The sequence below is a fragment of the Artibeus jamaicensis genome, unplaced genomic scaffold (genome assembly GCF_021234435.1).
Source record: "Artibeus jamaicensis isolate MK-2021 breed Jamaican fruit bat unplaced genomic scaffold, CSHL_Jam_final contig_64, whole genome shotgun sequence".
NCBI lineage: Eukaryota > Metazoa > Chordata > Mammalia > Chiroptera > Phyllostomidae > Artibeus > Artibeus jamaicensis.
The window spans coordinates 5389927-5409724 of NW_026521911.1; the positions used below are offsets into that span (position 1 = coordinate 5389927).

Consider the following 19798-nt stretch of genomic DNA (forward strand, 5'->3'; position numbering starts at 1 on the left):
ATTCACTTGGCAGTTCCACAAGATCTCTCAGGCAGCATCCAACTTCTTCAAACCTGTACTTCCACCTTTTTTCCTTCTCCCTGATTAGTATCACAAACTTGTAAGTCATCTTCACATTGAGCCAATCGCCAAATTTTGTCAAATCTACCCAAGTGCCTCTCAAATCCATCCACTTCCTCCCTTACATTATGCTACCACCTTAGTCCTAACCATTCTCCCTCACCTCGACTTTCATAGTAACCTCCTGACTCACCTGTCCCACTCTTATCTCCTCCACACTGTAGCCACAGTGACTTTTTCCAAAATCTGTCTTACCATGTTACTCCTCTGTTTGGTTCTAGTGTGCTACAGTAAGAAACTAAAAGTGTCGCTACTGAGCCAAATGATTAAATGGGAGGGTTAAATTTGACCGAAAAAAAGAAAGAAAGAAATAGTAGAGCTGAGGAGCAATCGTGGGTCTTACATACTCACCTCCTGTCCAGTGGCCACATCCATCGCGGTGTACACAGTGCCCGAAGCACTGAACGACAGGTGGGAGGGGGGAGGGGAGAAAACATAGGTATTAAGTGAAGTGATATTTGTCAAATGCAGCTCTACGTACAATCTGGCAATGCAAGTGTTAACAATAACAGCAACAAATAATAATCTTCCCCACTCGCCCCCCCTTCTCATACCTGAAAAGCAGTATGTGGTAGCAAAGAGAATACAGGCTCTAGTGGTCAAAAGATTTGAGTTTCAATCTGGAACTTCTACCTAGTATCTACCTAGATGTACAATCTTGAACAAGTTATTCTCTGAGCTTCGAAGACTTTCCTCATTTGCAAAGTGAAGATAAGCATATAAGTGTATATAAAGCACTAGTCAAGTGCCAAAATAAAATAGGTCTTGATATACAGGGTGGGGCAAAAGTAGGCTTATAGTTGTTTGAATGGAAAATAACACAATAGTTAATAAATAATACAAAAATAAACTCTGTCTCAGAGGCTCACGATTGTAAACCTTCTTTTGCCCACCCTGTGTACCAGTTTCTCGCTCCTGCTCCCTCATCTCCTCTCTTCCATCACTCTTGCCAGGTGGCTTTAACCTCTTGCGACCTCCAACTCTTCATCTGTAAACCAGGTTATAAGATTAGATCTACCATTTTCAACTGCAGGTGAGGAGTGAGGGGAAAAGGGCCTCACAGGAATTTTCAGAATGAGGGGGGAAGGGCATACATTTTTAGCAAAAAGGGATCTAGACTTCTGGGATAACAGTAATATTGTTTCTTAACCAGGGCACTGGTTACATGGGTGTGCTCACTTCATGAAAATTCATCAAGCTGTACAATTATATATGTTAGATTCAACTGAAATTTACATTAAAGAACTATAAAAACTTTAAAGTTTTTATAGTCTTTATAGTCTACTATAGGGATTAATCTACTCTGTGCACAGGGAGTAATCTAAAACAATATCAGGGTCCCCTTCCCACTTTGACACTATGACCCTTTAAAACAGTGTTTTTCAATTATTTATGCTCTCAAGAGGATATATTTGTTTTATTTTGCAGTTTGTAGTTTTCATGTTTTCAAATATAAAATATTAAATGCACTTTTTCAAATACATATGCTCCCAGAAAATCTGATACTTCTACCCCATCCCCAAGGTATTTTCACTATATATACATATGTTTATGTATGGGTATATATACACATTCATATACAGAGAGAAAGGGAATGGGAGGGACAGAGAGAAGTATAAAAAATTATGCTAGGAAAGTAATCATGTCTACTCTAAATAACTAAAAACCTCATTTTATGTCTGTAATCATAAACCCTGTATATTTGTAGTGATGATATGCAGCAATATGTGTAACTTTACATGTCACGTGTCAGATATATAAGATGCAATTTGAAGAAATCTAATTCCCTGTATTGCAAAAAAAGAAAAAAGAAAAAGTACTCTAGGCAAGCCTTGAAATTCTGCTTCCCAGCAAAGTCAGTTCAATTCACAGAGAAAAGTCACCTGTAAGTTTGTCTTGCAGCTAGAAATTATGGTCACCAGCTTCCTCGCCACCACTCTTTAGCTGGGACCCTAGCCACATGCAAAAAAAAATGTGACCCCAAGACAAGGGCTATCCAATAAGGACTGGATTCTTTGCACTGGCAGTTATTTCCCCACTGACTGATCATCCTACCTCTAGCCATCTTCTATCATAAAGCTGGTGTCTATCTTCCTATGCCCATCCTACCACATGTACCTTTCTTCGAAGGCAAACATGCCTAGGCCTTGGGGGATGGACCTTTTAGAACTATGTCTCCATGATCACAGAAGTCTAGAAAGCTACTCAGGCCCACTGGTTAGCACTTGGTTATTTCTACCTGTAATAGACATATCATTAGACATAAAATTCTGGGTCAAAAAAATTTTCAGGTCTTAAAGGGAAGAACAAGCAAAAATTATAATAGTACTAATTCATCATATTTATGTGGCATTTATTTTTTTAAATCATGGAATGTGAAAGCATCAGCATAGGTGATTAACAAATATTTCATTCCTCCCTTACACTAATAGACCTGCCGAATAAGCAAGGAAAACACATTTTATAGATATTCCTATTTATGGGCCTCAGACATCTGAATTTTTTTTAAATCAGAAGTTTTGTAAGAATCTACAATTCTTCTCCCTTCAATTTATGGACAAAGTAACGGAAGTCCAGAGATGGGACCTGACTTGCTCACACCTGCCCATGTGCCTTTCTGCTACGGTCTCAATCTCAATGAAACTGGCTAAAGGAAATGCCTTCCCAGATTACTCTCACCTTATTCTCAACCTGTTAACTACCTCATGCCAGTTCAGACTCACAAAAGCTTGTCTGAAATCCTAGAAAAAGGATTCCACCAGGAAAAAATGAGATTCACTCAAGTCCAGTATTATTTCAAGGATTGAACAACAGAGGCAAAGAACAGACGTAAGCTGTAGAATGCCATATAAATAAAACACCAGGATGTTATATAATACTATATCTTACTTTCAGACATTTCTGAATGCACAGGAAAAATTAAAACAGAAAACTTCAATGACTTCATAGCAACAATGCTTTCATTCAACTAACCACTGAGAGCTTTCCACAAGTCAGACATTTTTTTTTCAGTTTCTTTTTAATTATAGCTGTTTCTATAGGTCTATAAAAATATCATTATTTTTCTTTTTCATGCATAGGTATAACTTACCTAAAGTGATCTGCATAAGTTGTAAGTGAACAACTTGATGATTTTTCAGGATGTATACACCCATGTGTTTGCCACCAGTATCGCCCCGGAAGGTGTGTTTGTAGTTTCACCTCCTTCCCAACCACCATCCCCCTCTTAGACAACCATTTTTCTGACTTATGTTAGTATATATTAGTTTTACTTATTCTTGAACTTCATATAAATAAAATCATAGAGTATCTGCTCATTTATGTGTGGCTTCTTTTGCTCAAAATAATGGCCAAACACTTTTAAGGCTTATCCCAGCATACAGCTGACCCCTGAACACAGGGGCACTGGTGCCCTGCACAGTCGGAAATCTGGGTATAACTTGACTCCCCTACAACGTAACTACCACTAGCCTGCTACTGCTAGAGTCTTACCAATAACATCAATAGTCAATTAACACATATTTGCCTGTTACATGTTATATATTGTATTCTTACAATAAAGTAAGCTAGAGAAAAGGAAACGTTGAGAAAATCATAAGAAAGAGAAAACACATTTACAGTATTTATTGAAAAAGCTGCATATAAGTGGACCTGTACACAGTAAAACTGTGTTGTTTGAGAGTCACTGTACTGTAATTCTTGGCTTGACTACCTCCTTCTGTAGACATGAGGTCTTTGAAGGCAGAGGCTGTGTCTGATTAGCAGCTGTATTCCCAGTGTCTGCCACATAACAGGACACAGTTAGGGTTTGCTAAGCTTGGTACTCTGAGGGCAGCATAGAAGATGCAGGGAAGGAACCAGACAGCAGAGGCATGAATGCTGGCATCCACCTAGAAAAGCAGGTCCCGTTATACTAGCACACAGGTCTGCAGTTCTGAGTCTTCCATTTCACATTAGTGCTGGCAGACCTCAGCCCCGGGTAAGCGGGGTTAATCTGGAAAAGCAGAGCTGTAACTTGGGAAGCAGGTTTTATGCTGAGAAAATAAGTGGGTTTTCAGTTCTCACTGCATGGGTATTTTTAGCAACATGGTCAGCTAATGGCATATTTCTCACATGAGGCATAATTCTGCCAAACCTGAAGTCAGTCTAATATAACACCTTCAGATGGGTGAGGGGTGAAATGGAGTAAGAAGAACAAGGTTTATGAAAAGCAAAACAAAAGCAAAATCACATACACCAGTATACACAATTTTAAGTCATTTCTCTAGGGAAAGAAAATGTCCCGACTAACCCTTGTCCAATCTTCTCAAACCGTGTATATTTCTTCTTAGGATCGCCCACACTCACTATGCTCCCTTTGAAAGAAACAAAGACCATGAATCATTTTTTTCCCAGATCAAGATACAAAACAGGGCCCATGTTTCCCCAACCCTGGAGTTGGCAAAGGTACCTCCAATACCCAGAAACCTCCAATACTGAGGAGGTCCCTAGCTTTCCCCCATAAGTTCCAGCCAGAAGTTTCACCTCCTTACACTTTAATTCATAGTAATCTATTCCATGTCTAAACTCCTAAGGGCCATTTATTCATTTTTAAATTCATCCATTCAATAAACACTTACTTGTTTAATATGCCCACTTACTATATGCCAAGGCCTATGCTGAGTGCTACAGTAAAGAGATGGATGAGACAGTTTAGACGGTCTCTGCTCTCAAGAAGCTCAGCTTCATGGAGGAGACAGACAGGCTTAAAGTTCCCTGAAAATATAATAACTAGTGTGCTGCACAGCAAGAGGGTACAGAAAAAAAGGCACCAAATTCAGACAGGAAAGGCTTCATCTAGGAGGTGCTATCAGGGCTGAGTTTTAAAGAGTAGGTAGGAGTTAGGGAGAGAAAGTTGAAAAGGAGTTGCAACAGGAAGTATGTCAAGTGCGAAGACGTACAGGGTGAGAGAGCTCTCTGGGTTTCACAATTTGTATTCTAGAGATGGTGAAACTGAGGCCCACAGAAGGGGCGGCACTTCCTCCCATGGTCACACAGCAAACCGGTGTCAGAGCTCAGATGAGGAGTCTGGTTTTCAGTCTTCCAGTCAAAGTGCTTTCCACTAATACCAGTTACTAAGAATTGGTACTTTTCACATACATCCTCTCATCTGGTTTATAAATGAAACATGGATTAACATCTCTATTTAAAAGTTAAGAAAAAGGAGGCCCAGAGAACCGTAGGAAATTGCCCCCAAGTCCCAAATCTGTGGCAGGGCTGAGCTTTCAACCCAAGTGTTCTTAACCACCAGAGAGGTCTGCTTTCCATAATTCTATGTTCTAAGCATTAATTTTTTTTTAAATCTGGTTCAGAGAAAAAGACTACATATAGGAGTAAATAGGTGACTAGGAAAGTGGCTTCTCTTATTTCATTATTTCATAAGGGCTCTGGTCAACTTTTAAAACAGTGAATTTTTTTAAGTCAAACAAAAGTTAGGAAGAAATTGAGAGCTGCTAAGCTAGAGAATCAGAAACTTCAGCTTTTGAAAGCAATGCACCTTGCAGATTAGGCCCAATCGGTCACATCAGATCCTCTTTAGAAGTGGACAGGTACAAAGATTAAATCAAAGACCTTGTCAAATGATTTTTTACAAGCCCACAAACCAACCTACACTTTCCTTCTAATATAAATTCTCTTGCAGTTGACTGGAGCACAGAAACAAGCTACCCCAGTAGACCTCCATTTATGGCCATTAAAGAAAGTAAAATCTCAGCTTCCACCTGAGGGCAAGCGGAAGCATGCTCTAATCACAGGAGCACAAGTTGTGTTCTAACCCTGGCCCTGGCACTTTCTGGCTATATGATTTAGGCAAGGTATTTAGCATCCCTGAACCTCAAATACCTTACTTGCAAAAAATGAGGATTATAATGTCTGTCTTCACAAGGTTAACATGAGGGATAAGTGAAAAAATCAAGAACATACCGTGCTTGTCATTTGCTACTAGTACAGGCCCATAAAATGTTAGTTTCCCTTTCCTCTTTTCCTACAACCAAAATGGCAGATCTGCCTTCTCCTAGGTCAATAGCAAACATACAAATTTTTTTAAAAAATCAATTACAGTACTTTTCCCCAGAAGATATAGACAAGGCCTCAGTCTTTCTCAATACAACATTCCAGATTATTCGTTAGATAAAAGCTATTTGTCCTCTACATAACCCACGCCTGGGAATGAGGGATGCCTAGATCTTAAAGTGAGCTACCCACACTCTCTCTCACCATGCTCCTAATGTATCCAATCAGGGCTGGTGAGACAGAGGAGGCGAGCACAAGGGCGGAGTGAGGAGAAGCACAGCTTGTAGCTAAGATTTCAAGCATAGCTAGCCAGCCAGATAGAGCAAGCCTGGGACTGAGATCTTCGCAGCAACAAAATTCTGCCTTTATGCTCAACCAATCATACAGCAGGGGGAGATTCAGAAAGCTACACAGTGCTTACGTAATTTCTCCAAGATCTCTTCGTCAGACATTTTAGGCTTCTTCTTCTGCTTCTCAGTATTCCGGGCCAGAGCATCTGGAGGAGTGGTATTACTCTCAGTAGGTGAAATGGGAGATGTAGCCACATCCCGAGTTGGAGTAACAGGAATTGGTTCAATCACGGACCGTGTGTATACCTGCATTGTTGGTACAAGAATTCAGCAAGGCCAGCCTTTGTTAACATAGGGAAGCTCAGGGGCCTCTCTAAAATGTGTGTTACAATATCCGTAGAAAAACAAATCCCAACAAACTCATCCCTCCTCCTAGGTCAAAATCTGTGTTCCTCCTCCTCTGTACCAGGCCCAGCCTCCGTGGTTGAAATGGCCTCCCTTGATCTTGGTGCACACAACGGGTTAGTGAGCATCTGAACACTGAAGATACTCAATACAGGTCAGACAACTCTCAACAGAAATGACTTAAAGGAGAGTCTATCATTGGATGAGAATGCCCTTCATCTTAAAATTCTATTCTTTCCTAAGCTGAAATGAGTATCCTGTTATTTGCACAGCACTTTGCACTACTAACACAACACACTATCTTCTTTTGAGTTACTCCCTCTCTAAATCCTGAACACTCGCAGAGAAAAACTTCAGTCGTTCTTCTTGAAGAGGCAGTAGTGGGTAGTCGATTAAACCACAAACTCTAGAACCTGACTGCTTGGGTTTAAATCCCAACTCTTATTTTTACTATTCATATGACCTTGGGCAGGTTACTTAGCTTCTCTGTGCTTCAGTTTCCTCATTTGTAAAATGGTGATACTAGTGAATTAAATTAATTAATGTGTGAAATGATTAAAATCATGCCCAATGGATATTGAGCTTTTAAAATTTTGCTAATGCTTTTATATCTCCTATTCATTTACTTGACATTGGCTGAGAATCTACACTTTGCTTCACTGTACAAAATGCCACCCCATTCTCTTATGAGTAGTCTTGTGAGATGGTTATAACTACAAGGCAGAAAGGGATGGCGGTCATTAAAAATGAGTAAACTATACATTGTTGAGGTTCAGATGTTATATTCCCTTTCCCCAGAGGATCCTTTTAGGCATTTATCTTTTTTTTTTCCACAAAAATATCACAACCATCTTGTCGTTAGTCTATAAGCTCTATGAAGGCAGGGATGTGTCACTCATCCCCGAGTTCCTGTATCTAACCAGCTGCCTAACAAAAAGCATGCATTTAGATACATGTTTGATGAATCGGTGAATAAATAAATGGGGTTTTTCACCTGGATCTTGAAGGGCAGAGAGGATTTTAATAGGTGGAAATGGGAGAGAACTTAGGTCAAGACATGGAGATCAGAAACTAGAGCTTCTTTCCTGACTGTTCTAGCACAATGGTTTCTTAATTTTCTACTCTTGTATCTATAGGCAAACGATATCCCTGGCACCTAAGGCCTGCACTTTCACTCCTTGTCTTTCTTCTTCAGTTCTCCTGACATGGCTCCCTGAGGGTACAAACCTGGCCTTTTTCTTCTCTAACAGTCTCCCTCTCTGGCTGCCAGCACAAATCTGCACATAGAAAAAGGCCACTGTGCTTGGTGGAAAGCGACCTGGGCCTGGAATAAATGCTTTCAATCCTGGCTCTTTTGCTAAGAGACTTTAGGTAGATCAATTTAACTCTCCAAATCTCAGCTTCTTTTTCTAAACATTAGGAATTCAAGATACCTTTTTGGAAAGAAATGCTATAAAGATAAAAATTTATTGATTAGTGTTCATTCATTCAATATTTACTGCTTTTCTAGTAACTGCCAAGAACTATATTAAGCACTGTAAATACACATATATATATTTATTCCCTCTAATTTTGAGGAGTTCATGATTTAGTAGAAAAAAGTTTTTTTAATGAACATGCTTACAAACCAAAAATGGCCATGGCAATGTAAGGTATCCTGACAGCTCTTTAATTTTGAAGCTCATTTTTCTTAAGGTGACTTTGTGACCTACAGAAAGGGTTATTCCACAAATTCTGTTTGTAAGTCCTCATCCTAAAAGGTCATATAATCCTCTTGAATTTCCCCCATAGCATCGCCCATAGTCAGTCAACCAACATCTGTCTAAACATCTCTCTCGATGCTCAAATCCAAAGGCAGCCTTTTTTGTATTATCACAGAGTTTAAGCTCTAGATTGTTCTTTCATTACAAAGTTCTTGTCATAATAACAAGTCCAAGAAAAAATATACTAGAAGGATATCGTCGATGATAAGTCAGTGTTCACTGATACTAAATCAAGTAAAAGGCATGGGGCCCATATTGTGCAAAGAGGGGGCAGAAGGACTGTGGCTATTCCGAGATGGAAGAACCTCCAAGGAAGTTTAATAAAAATCGCAGCCAACATCAGACATCAAAATGCACTCCGGATGTCCACCATATTAATAGCACTAATGTATTTATTGACTCTCTTGGGTCTTTCAGTATCATCGATGACTTCTAAGAGGCTGAATGCTGCACATTTAACAGAGAAGAAAAGATCTGCAGCCTGCTAATTTGTTGCTTCCCAGGAGAATGGAATAATTTACATTAGTCCTGCACTAAGTAATTCTGCATATCTTCCTGTCTGCGGAGAACAGACTGAGTAAACGAGGGCTGGGTTGGTATAAACACCAATTATTTAGGACACTTTTGGACTATTTGCAAACCCATGATAAATATATATACTACTTACTGTCTTTAATCACAGAGATTCAATCAAGTTGAGTTGGGGATTGTACCAACTCCAAAATCTAACAACCACTACCAGAGTATTAAACCTCTAGGCCTCACGCATTAGCTTTCCTCTCCCTCTCCAAATTAATAAATCACAAGGCTGTTCACATCCCCAACGACTCACAGATTTTGTGTGCTCTGGGCGTGGAGCAATCACTGGAGGGGGTGTAGCATCATCATCATCATCTTCATCTTCTGAAACTGGTGGCACTGCAGGGGTCTCAGAAACAGTCTTCACATTCTGTACAGTGGAGGAAAAGCCGGATTCATCACAGCCAGCTGACATGGAACTTAAGCTACCAGTATTGAAATCTCCCCACTTCTTCCCAAATAAAAACTCATCCTGACAGCCCTCCTGAAACTCACTTCCACCTCTGAGCTCTCCACATCTGTGTAGCCGCCAGTCAGGAACTCAGTCAGCCTCTGTCTTTTAGTTGCCACTATCCACTCAGTCCCTTTCTCCCATCCAAAGCTATGTAGATTGAGAAGCCAGCTTACAGCTTTTCTGCTTGCATTCCCCAATCCAAACCCTGAAGACAAGCTTACAGTTCCTTCTTATTCTATAAATTTCACTCTCCACACTGACCAGGTAATAAAACATGAAATGTAGTGAAGGGATCAAAAGTTTGAAATTTTACAAAGTTTATCATTATAATTCCTTACTCTTTTTTTTTATATGGTTAATAGAAGTCGAGACAGGCTCTCGCCTCTCCTTTTCCTTTCTTTACCAAAACATATTGCTGCACACCCATTATGTCCTCAGGTGCCTCTGCCTCAACCTGAAGATACAGAACATCAGGAGCCCCATGTCTCAAGAGAACAACAAGTGTATCCCTAGACTGGCTACTATCCATTTCACTAGGCTTCGCCCTGTCCTGTCATGAACCTTATCAACGTGACTAACTGGATCTGCTATAATCTCGGCAACTTGATCTTTGCATGCAAACTGTAACAAAGGTGGGCCAAGAGTGGCAGGTTTGGGAGCAGGTCCCAGCAAAAACATAACTTTACTGTTTAGAACACAGATTCAAGAGACAAAGTAGCTCCAAAACATGAGATGTTTGATAGAGATTAAAGTATTACAGCATAGAACTAGAAAGGCAAAAGAGATATTTTAATTTTTTTTAATATTTTATTTTTTTAGAAAGAGGAGAAGTAAGAGAGAAAGAGAGGAAGAGAAACATCAATGTGTGGTTGCCCCTCACGTGTCCCCTACTGGGAACCTGTCCTGCAACCCAGGCATGTGCCCTGACTGGGAACTGAACAGGCAAGTCTTTGCTTTGAAGTCTGACGCTCAATCTACTGAGCCACACCAACCAGGGCAAAAGAGATATTTTAAAATGTATGGATATAATTCAATGGTTTCAGATATTTTCAGAGCTCCTACTTTGTGCTCAGTAAGATACTGTGATGGATACTGTTGACATAAAAGTACAAAAATGAAAAGGGTATTTTGTGTCCTGAAGCAGTTCATCATCTGATATAGGAAATAGAGGGGTGAGTTCCCCTTCTGCCTGCCATTTGGGGGCTCTAGAGAGAGGACAGTAGGGAGTCAGAATGACAGAGGAGCCCTGACCAGTGTGGCTCAGTCAGTTGGGTGTCCTCCACAAACCAAAAGATCACCAATTCGGTTCCCAGTCAGGGTACATGCCTGAGTTGTGGGTTCGACCCTCCACCAGGGCACATAGCGGAAGTAACAATAGCTGTTTCTCTCCCTTTCTTTCTCCCTTCCTTCCCCTCCCTCTAAAAAATAACATTTAAAAAAAAAAGAATAATAGGAGATCAGTGAAAAACTTATCTAGTGGATTGCTAGACTACAGCTCCGTTAACTGTGTGGGAGATTGATCTTGACCACACTTGACATACTAAGGTAAGGAAACCGGCAATCTCCCAGAATCCAACAGGGCCCCTGCTGCTGGGCATAACTCACAAACTGACAGTGCCAGGCACATGTGAGCAAGTAGCTTTGGCGACTGTAGGCATTGAATCTACCCTTTTGGTCTCAAGTCTCATCACTTGAGGAATCTAGAGTAAAAGTAGTGGTATAATTATAATAGATCTCTTTCAGGTCTAAAATCCAACAGAGGTTCTTTTGCTGACAAAACACTTACTTTGATATTTTTCTGTTCTAATGTTTTCTCCCCACTATTCCTCTAAACAAAAACTCAGTAGGAATTACGTTAAGTTTCATGGGAATTAAGTTTTAACTCAGCAGCCTCTTTCTTTTTTTTTTTTTTTTGACAATTTTAAAAATATTTTTATTTTTTTTTATTTATTTATCTTTAGAGGGGAAGGGAAGGAGAGAGGGAGAGAAACATCAATGTATGGTTGCCTTTTGTGCCTCCCCTGCTGGGAACTGGCCTGCAGGGAACTGGTCTGCAACCCAGGCATGTGCCCTGACTGGGAATCAAACCGCGATTGTCTGGCTCGCAGGCCCACGCTCAATCCACTGAGCTACACCAGCCAGGGCTTAGCAGCCTCTTTCTTCATCATTGGGTTGTGACCGTGGGGCACCCTGATCTATACTCGAAACACCAACCAGGTTTGTTTGCCCTGTAAACTCTGTAGACAAGGGGATTTCATCATCTTCCTTAGCAACACCTTCTGTTTTCTAAGGTGATAGCTTTGGAAGGTAGTATTAACACCTACCAGAATCAAGAGACACAGGTTTTTACCCCAAATTTTCTTTGCCCTGTGTCCTTGGGCAAGGCTGTCCTACTCTGAGTCACAAGTTTCTCATCTCTAAAGTGGAGCTATGACAGCAGCTTGCTGCCCAGCTCAGAGGGCCACTGGGAGGATGAAATAAAGTGACATGGGTGTCAGAACACTTTGTAAATGGTGAGGAGCTAGAAAGATGTAAGGGATCAATTAAATTATCATTATGTCTAATAACAACAAACTTTTAAAACCATCTTTATTGTATTTTTTCCATTACCACTTAGTCTCCTTATGTCCCCCTGCCCACTTCATCACTGTTGTCCCTATATACCTGAGTCCTTTTTCCTTTTTGATCAATCCCTCCACCCCCAACCTTCCCACCCCAACTAGCTGTCAGCCTGCTCTCTATATATGAATTTGTCTCCATTTTCCTTGTAGTTCAGTTGGTTCATTATATTCCATATGTGAGTGAAATTATATGATATTTGTCTTTTTCTGACTGGCTTATTTCACTTAGCATATTTTACTCCAGGTCCATCCATACTGTCACAAAGCATAACATTTTCTTTTTCATAGCTGAGTAGTATTCCACTATGTGAATGTCCACAGTTGTTCTATCCATTCATCTACTGATGGATCCTTGGGCTGCTTCCATATCTTGGTGATTGTAAATAACACTACAATGAACATTGGTGCTTATATTCTCTTGAATTAGTGTTTTGGGTTTCTTTGAATATATTCCCAGAAGTGGGATCACTGGTTCAACAGGCAGATCCCTTTTTAATTTTTTGAGGTATCTCTATACTGCTTTCCACAGTGGCTGCACCAGTCTGCATTCCCACCAACCGTGTAAGAGTGTTCCCCTTTCTCCACATCCTCACCAGCACTTGTTGTTTGTTGATTGATTGATGATGGCCACTCTGCCGGGTGTGAGATAGTATCTCACTGTGATTTTAATTTGCATTTCTCTAATTATTAGTGATGATAAGCATCTTTTCATAAGTCTACTGGCCATCTACATGTCCTCCTTGAAGAAGTGGCTATTCAGGTCCTTTGCCCATTTTTTCTTTGGGTTGTTCGGAAAAACAGTGAGTTTTTTAGCAGTGAGTTTTGTCAGTATAAATTTTGGATATTAATCCCTTATCAGATATATTGGCAAGTATGTTCTCCCATTCTGTGGATTGTCTTTTTATTTTGTTGATGATTTCCTTTGCTGTACAAAGACTTTTTAATTTGATGCAGTCCCGTTTATTTTTTCTTTTGTTTCCCTTCCCTAGAGAGAAATATTTGGTTAAAAATTTCTACAAGCAATGTCCAAGATTTTGCTGTCTATGTTTTCTTCTAGGATTTTTAGTTTCCTGCCTAATGCTTAAGTCTTTGGTCCATTTTGAATTTATTCTTGCATGTGGTACAAGAGGATGGTCTAGTTTCATTTTTCTGCACATATCTGTCCAATTTCCCCAATGCCATTTATTGAACAAAATATCTTTAGCCCATTGTATGTGCTTCCTTCTTCTGTTGAATATTAATTGACTATAAAGGTGTGGGTTTCTTTCCAGGCTCTCTTTTCTGTTCCACTGATCTATGCATCTGTTTTTATGCCAGTCCCATGCTGTTTTGATTAGTATAGCCTTATAATATAGTTTGATATTAGGTAGAGTGAGTGATTCCTCTAACTTTGTTCTTCTTTCTCAGGATTGCTATTACTATGCAGGGCCTTTTGTGGTTCCATATAATTTTTTGAAATATTTGTTTTAGTTCTGTGAAATACGTCATTGGAATCTAATAGGAATTGCATTGAAATCTATAGATTGCTTTGGGTAGCACAGACATTTAATGACATTAATTCTTCCTATCTAGGAACACATTTATGTGCTTCCACCTATTTGTATCTTCTTCAATTTCTTTCTTCAGCATCTTACAATATTATGAGTACAGGTCTTTTACATCATTGATTAGCTTTATTCTTAGGCATTCTAATCTTTTTGAAGCAGTTGTGAATGAGATTTTCTTGATTTCTCTTTCTGTTCATTATTTTCTGTATAAAAATACAACTGATTTCTGGGTATGAATTTTGTATCCTGCTACTTTGCTGAATTCGTTTATCAATTCTAGTAGTTTTTTGGTGGATTTTTTGGGTTCTCTATGTATAGTGTCATGTCATCTGAAAATAAAGTAATAACTACAAACTTCTGTTGTTAAAAAAAGCCAGTGACTTAAACTCATTGATTCATTTACTGGTACCAGACTCTATTCTACTGTTTGGGGCTATACTGAAGAACGAAATAAAGTCCCTAAGTCTATGACTTACATTTAAAAAGAGGAAACAGTCCAAATTAATCAATATGTCGGGCAGTAGTAATAAGGTAAACTACAAGAATACAGATTGCTTGGTAGTAGGTAACTATTACATGAGACAGAATAGTCATGGAAAGGCCTCTTAATGAGAAGTCACATAAGCAGTGGCCTGAATGAATTGAGAGAGCAAGCCATGGGACTTGCCACAAAAAAGAATATTCCTAGCAAATGAAAGAATTCATATGATTTTAATACATTTTTAGAGCTGCGTAATCACCATAATCTAGTCTTTTTTCTTTGTTTGTAACACAATGGAATAATCCAATTGGACCATTTGGAGAAACTTCCCTGTTTTGTCTTTAGAATTTAGGCTGGTCAGATCCAGAGAACAATCTTCTCATTTCCTGCTTTAAGAATAAAGGTCTGACTACAAGTATTGTAGGAGCCTAGTAAGGGGAGTGGGGTGAGCATTCAGTATGCATATATTCACTTAGTTACCTATTTTTGATATGCTACTCTTATATTTAACTGTGCCTAACATCCTATCCAGAAATCCTCAGTTTTACCTTCTCTAGAAAATAAACCTCCAGTTTTCTGCTAGGGAAGGGCAACCACTCAGTGGTGTAGAGTCAGGGAAGAGATTTAGGGATCTAACTGCATCTTAAATAATTTTAATTGCATCTGCTGTTAGTACCCTTCCCGCTGTACTCCACTTCACCTCCAGTGTCAGAAGTGCTACCAATTGCTGAGCCTTTTGAGGACTCAGCCACATAGATACATGGATCAGCTTTGCCCACTATCAGCTTTTGAGTCAGTTACTGCTTATCAACCTGCCATGGTCTCCTATTTTGTTGCTCTTGTCTCTTTTCCTGTTCTCTCTCCATCCTTCTGGGTTGGAGAGACCATTTCTTTATTATAGTTCTAGTGAGATTTCAAGAAATAGATGTCTATGTTCAATCTGACATCTTCACCAGGCATTCCCAAGGAATGTTTACTTTTACCTCCTTTTATTTCTGTATTATTAAAAATGTATAATTGTCTTTTTAAAACTGCTTTATTGAGGTATTATTTGCATATCATAAAATTCACTTACACAATTTCAAAATTTTTATTAATTTTATAAATTTGTGCAACAATCGCCACAATCTGGTTTCAGAACATTTCCATCACCCCACGTCATTCACGCTCCTATGCCCAGCCCTCGGGAGCCACGGGTCTCCTTCTGTCTGTATAAATTTACCTTTTCTACACATTTTACATAAATGGACTCTTACAACATACAGTTTTTGTGTCTAGCTTTTTTTACTTAGCAAAAAGTTTGTGAGGTTTATCCATATTGTGACATTATTAATACTTCATTCCTTTTTATGTCTGAATATTATTCCATTGTATTGATATAATACTTATATTGAATCTATTTATCAATTGAAGGGCATCTGGGTTGTTTCCACTTTTGGGCTATTACGAATAATGCTCATGTGAACATTCATGTACAAGTTTTCATATGAATGTATGTTTTCATTTCTATTGCATGTATACCCTATTTTGCCGTGTATAATACGCATTTTTTGGCCCAGATTTTTGAGGGAAAAATAAAGATGCACATTATCCACAGGCAGCACTGGAACGTGGGTGCGCATTATGCACAGCGAAATATGGTGCCTGGGAGTGGGATTGCTAAGTCACATGGTAATTCTACGCTTGTCCTTTTGAGGAACTATCACGCTGTTTTCCCCAGAGGCCGCACCACTTTACGCTCCTGCCATCAACTGTGAGGGCTACAATTTCTTCCTTTGATTATTTTTTCCCACTAGTGCCTCAGTTCTCGAATTCTTTTTGAATCTCCTTGCCTAACCCTCCCCCCGTGCCTCTTATTCTCATATTTTCCATCTGTTTGTATAATTTATATCATTAATCTACTGCTCCATGTATTTGGCTTTTAATCCTTGTGAATTTATTTATTTAATAATATTTTTAATTTCTAAGAATTCTTTTTTATCCTCGAAGGTGTTAGTTTAGACTACAATGCACACCCAATTATATCAATCTCATATTTAAGTCATTCCTTAGCCATAGGGCAAAGTCCAAGTTCTTTGGCCTGGAATGATGGATTCTTAGCTTGGTTTATGTTCATGCTACTTCAGGCAGGAAAGCATTACACTTTTTTCTGCCTGACATCACTACCTATGTTTACCAAATACCATACTGTAAATCCTTGTTTATATATCCTGATTCCTCACTAATTTATGAGATCAAGACAAAAACATTACCGACATTTGAATTTTGAGCCTATCACACAGCAGGCACTCACTTCATAAATGAGAATTCAGGCACTAAAAGGCATTCGATCTGAGATCTCAGACCAATGCCACAAATAACAGAATTTTAGAGCCAGAAGACCCTTAAAGATCACGTTTGTTTAATGAATAAATCACTAGGGCCCAACAAATATGATCTCCATTGTACCTGATTTATACCTCTCTTGCAGTCCTTACCCCTGTAGTCTGCTGTAAAATTTTCCCTCAGGGACTGAGATAGCACATATTCATTTCTGTATTACCAATGCCTGGGCACAAACAAGGTGGTAAGTAAGTATTTATAGTATGGTAAGTATTTATAGTATGAAGGAATAAATGAATGTTCTGGAGAATTAAATTTTGTGCTGGTTTCTACTATTAATTCATTCAAGGGAAGAGAGCAAGTCACTTAATCTGAGTCTCAATTTTTTAACCTGTGTTATAGGGGATAACGATCCTGTCCAATTATTTCATAAATCAGGTAAAAATGATCTATATAAAACCAATATGATAAATAATACCACCCTACCACAATACAAACCATATCCCTCCTATAAAACTAGTAAGGAAATATAAGGTAATGAGCCACAGGGACAAATGTTCTGAATTGAAAGAAAAAAATGTCCTTGACAACGTGAGTGGTTTTAATTGTAGACACTAAAGCAGTACAGGTTTTTACCAAGCAGGTGCTATCCTCTCTGCCATATGGCCTGAGCCCCAGGGCTCCTCCTCACTCACGAATGACATAGCTCTAGTTTTGTTGCAGTCTCCTTTATAAGACCTCTCTGATACCTTCTTTCTCAGTTCTCTGACGCAGTGAAAAGACTCCTGGACTAGCACCCAGAAGACCCTAGTTCTGATCTAGTTCTGCCACAATAACTAATTATGAATCTCCAAGAAACTCTGCTTTTCTACCTGTGAAATGGGAATGATAATACTTTCTTCACAAGGTAATTGTGAGGACTAATTATGCTAACAACTATATACATATGTAATAACTAATAACTGTATGTATAGTTAATAGCACAGTGCCTGGCACATATTAGCTAACTCAATATATGAAAGCTTTCACTCCTCCTATAAAAGCATAAAGACATTTGAGCCATAAAGCACAGCCCAGTCTTCTTCGATGATTTACTATTCAGTAGTGGTTAGAACCTCCCAAATATCTTAACATTTGCAAATTCCTCCCTACGTGTATATCCTCCAGTTGATGAAAGAATAAACCAGAGGAAGGCAACAAAGACTGGTACTCTAATACCTATTGCCTTTAACTCTTCTCAATTTCAGTTTCATTAACCATAAAACAAAAACAGTAAACCCCCTCACTAAACTCCGTTGAGGATTAAAAAAAATACTGAATAGGAAAGGCCCGAGTATGCTTTCAGGCACTGGACACGTGAACATATTTTATAACTGATAACAGTATAAATGACTCAGAGTAAACAAATCTGCACCGCTGGAAGCATAGCTCAAAGTATTTTAATGGTGACTCAGTACTGTGTTAGAACTTACTACCCTCCTTGCTTAAAATTCTTCAATAGCTTCTCATTGCCTTTAAGACAGAGTTAAAACTCCTACGTGATCTGACCTGCTTACCACTTCTCCCTGTTACCCACTTCTGGTCCCTTCACACTTCACATTCCAGTCATAACAAAGCATTTGCAGTTTCCTGTACAAACACACCTTGCCAACCCCCTTGTCGTCGCACATGCTATTTATTCTGTCTCTGTCTGGAATATGCTCATCTCTTCCCAATTCTTACCCTAGATAACTAACTCATTCGGCTCAGACTCTATCATCGAGAAAGTTTTGCTTATCCGCCCAACCTTTCATTCAGGAAGTGGTTGCCTGCCCGAGGCCACGCACACAGCAGTGAACAAGGCAGACCTGGCTCTGGCCTCACAGACCTTTAGCACTCTGCCCTGGAACTGCTTGTTGCTGCTTTCATGTCACTCACAAGACTAGGAAGTTATTAGGAGCTGGGACAATATCTGATTCATCCCTATACTGCAACTTCTCCACAGGACCTGGCACAGAGTAGGGGTTTGCAAATGTTTAGTAAACTAATATGACATGACTCCCTTTGTACAAGAGATAACATCAGGTATAAAGAATATATATATATATATATCATAGCTTACTATTTAAGGACCCATTCAAATGCATCAATACATTTTATTTGCTCTGGAAAATAGAACTTTTAAGTTGAAAGAGGCAGAGGAAGATTTGAGGTCATCCAGTTTTGCTTTCCAGCCCTTCACCTGACAGGGCATTCACTACCACTTCAGGGTACATCTTAAATGAACAGAACATGCTCCCTTCAATAATTAGTCCAAATCCTGGTTTTGTAGACCCAACCTGTAGGGGACCGGTTTGTCTTGGCCTGGCAAATGTGACTCAGCTCTGTATGGAAAACCTATAGAAGCGAGGTGGTGGGCAGGAGCCAGACCTTCAAACTGAGTTTTCCCGTAGGAATCAGGCCTAGAAAATGCATACAGACTGTTATGGCTTGCTCTTGCTAAAATACCCTCACCCTGGTCTAAAGCAACAAATGTGTATTGTCTATCTTCAAGGTAACTTCCAAAATCCATGTGAGCTCTCCCAAGGACAGAGCGAGTGAGCTGATTGCCATCCCCCTCTGCATGTTATTTTTATTTCCTTGATTGTACCTAGAATGTAGACAATAATACTCTATGTGATAGATAATAAATCTTTCTACGATGTAAGATCCCAGGAAAACAATAAAAGCCTGTAGAGGCAAGGGTTGGGGCGCTCCCCTCTTGAGGGAGTGGCCGAGGCACCATAGGCACTCTCCCCTTGAGAGAGTAGTCGCACCTGTTCCCTTTTTCCACACAGGACTGTTGTCGCCTGTGCATTCATTCTCACCGTAAGCCACAACAGGTGGACTCTGCTGGACAGGGTCAGCCACACCAACCAACCAAAGAGAGGCAATTATTTTCGATATTCAGATTTTCGAAGTGTTCAGGTAAGACAAAGTGTACCAAGCTCAGAAAGACAACTGGCTTTCCCAGATTCAAAGTTACAAATGAAAAATTGAGCCCAAAAGCCAGTTCTTCTGGTTCCAAGGTTAGGATTTCTAGAATATTAAACAATTAGAACTGAAAGAGACGCCTTCTGTTTATGAAATCCGATGCCCTTGCAGTTCCCTACATAGATAGGGACGCTGCAGCCCGGCCTGGGGTGC

At 39.5% G+C, this 19798-nt stretch overlaps 1 protein-coding gene across 3 annotated transcripts in view; it reads right to left on the reverse strand.

Annotated features, from left to right (window-relative positions):
- The window catches only part of PAK1 (p21 (RAC1) activated kinase 1), a 145679-nt gene that overhangs the window by 24187 nt on the left and 101694 nt on the right, over positions 1–19798 (reverse strand). For all 3 annotated transcript variants that reach the window (XM_053670805.1, XM_053670806.1, XM_037138569.2), the window contains exons 6-9: positions 9462–9578; positions 6593–6767; positions 4412–4475; positions 472–520 (exon numbers count right to left, since the gene is read on the reverse strand). In XM_053670805.1, coding sequence (XP_053526780.1) covers positions 472–520; positions 4412–4475; positions 6593–6767; positions 9462–9578 — 405 coding nt within the window. The remainder of the gene's footprint in view (positions 1–471; positions 521–4411; positions 4476–6592; positions 6768–9461; positions 9579–19798) is intronic.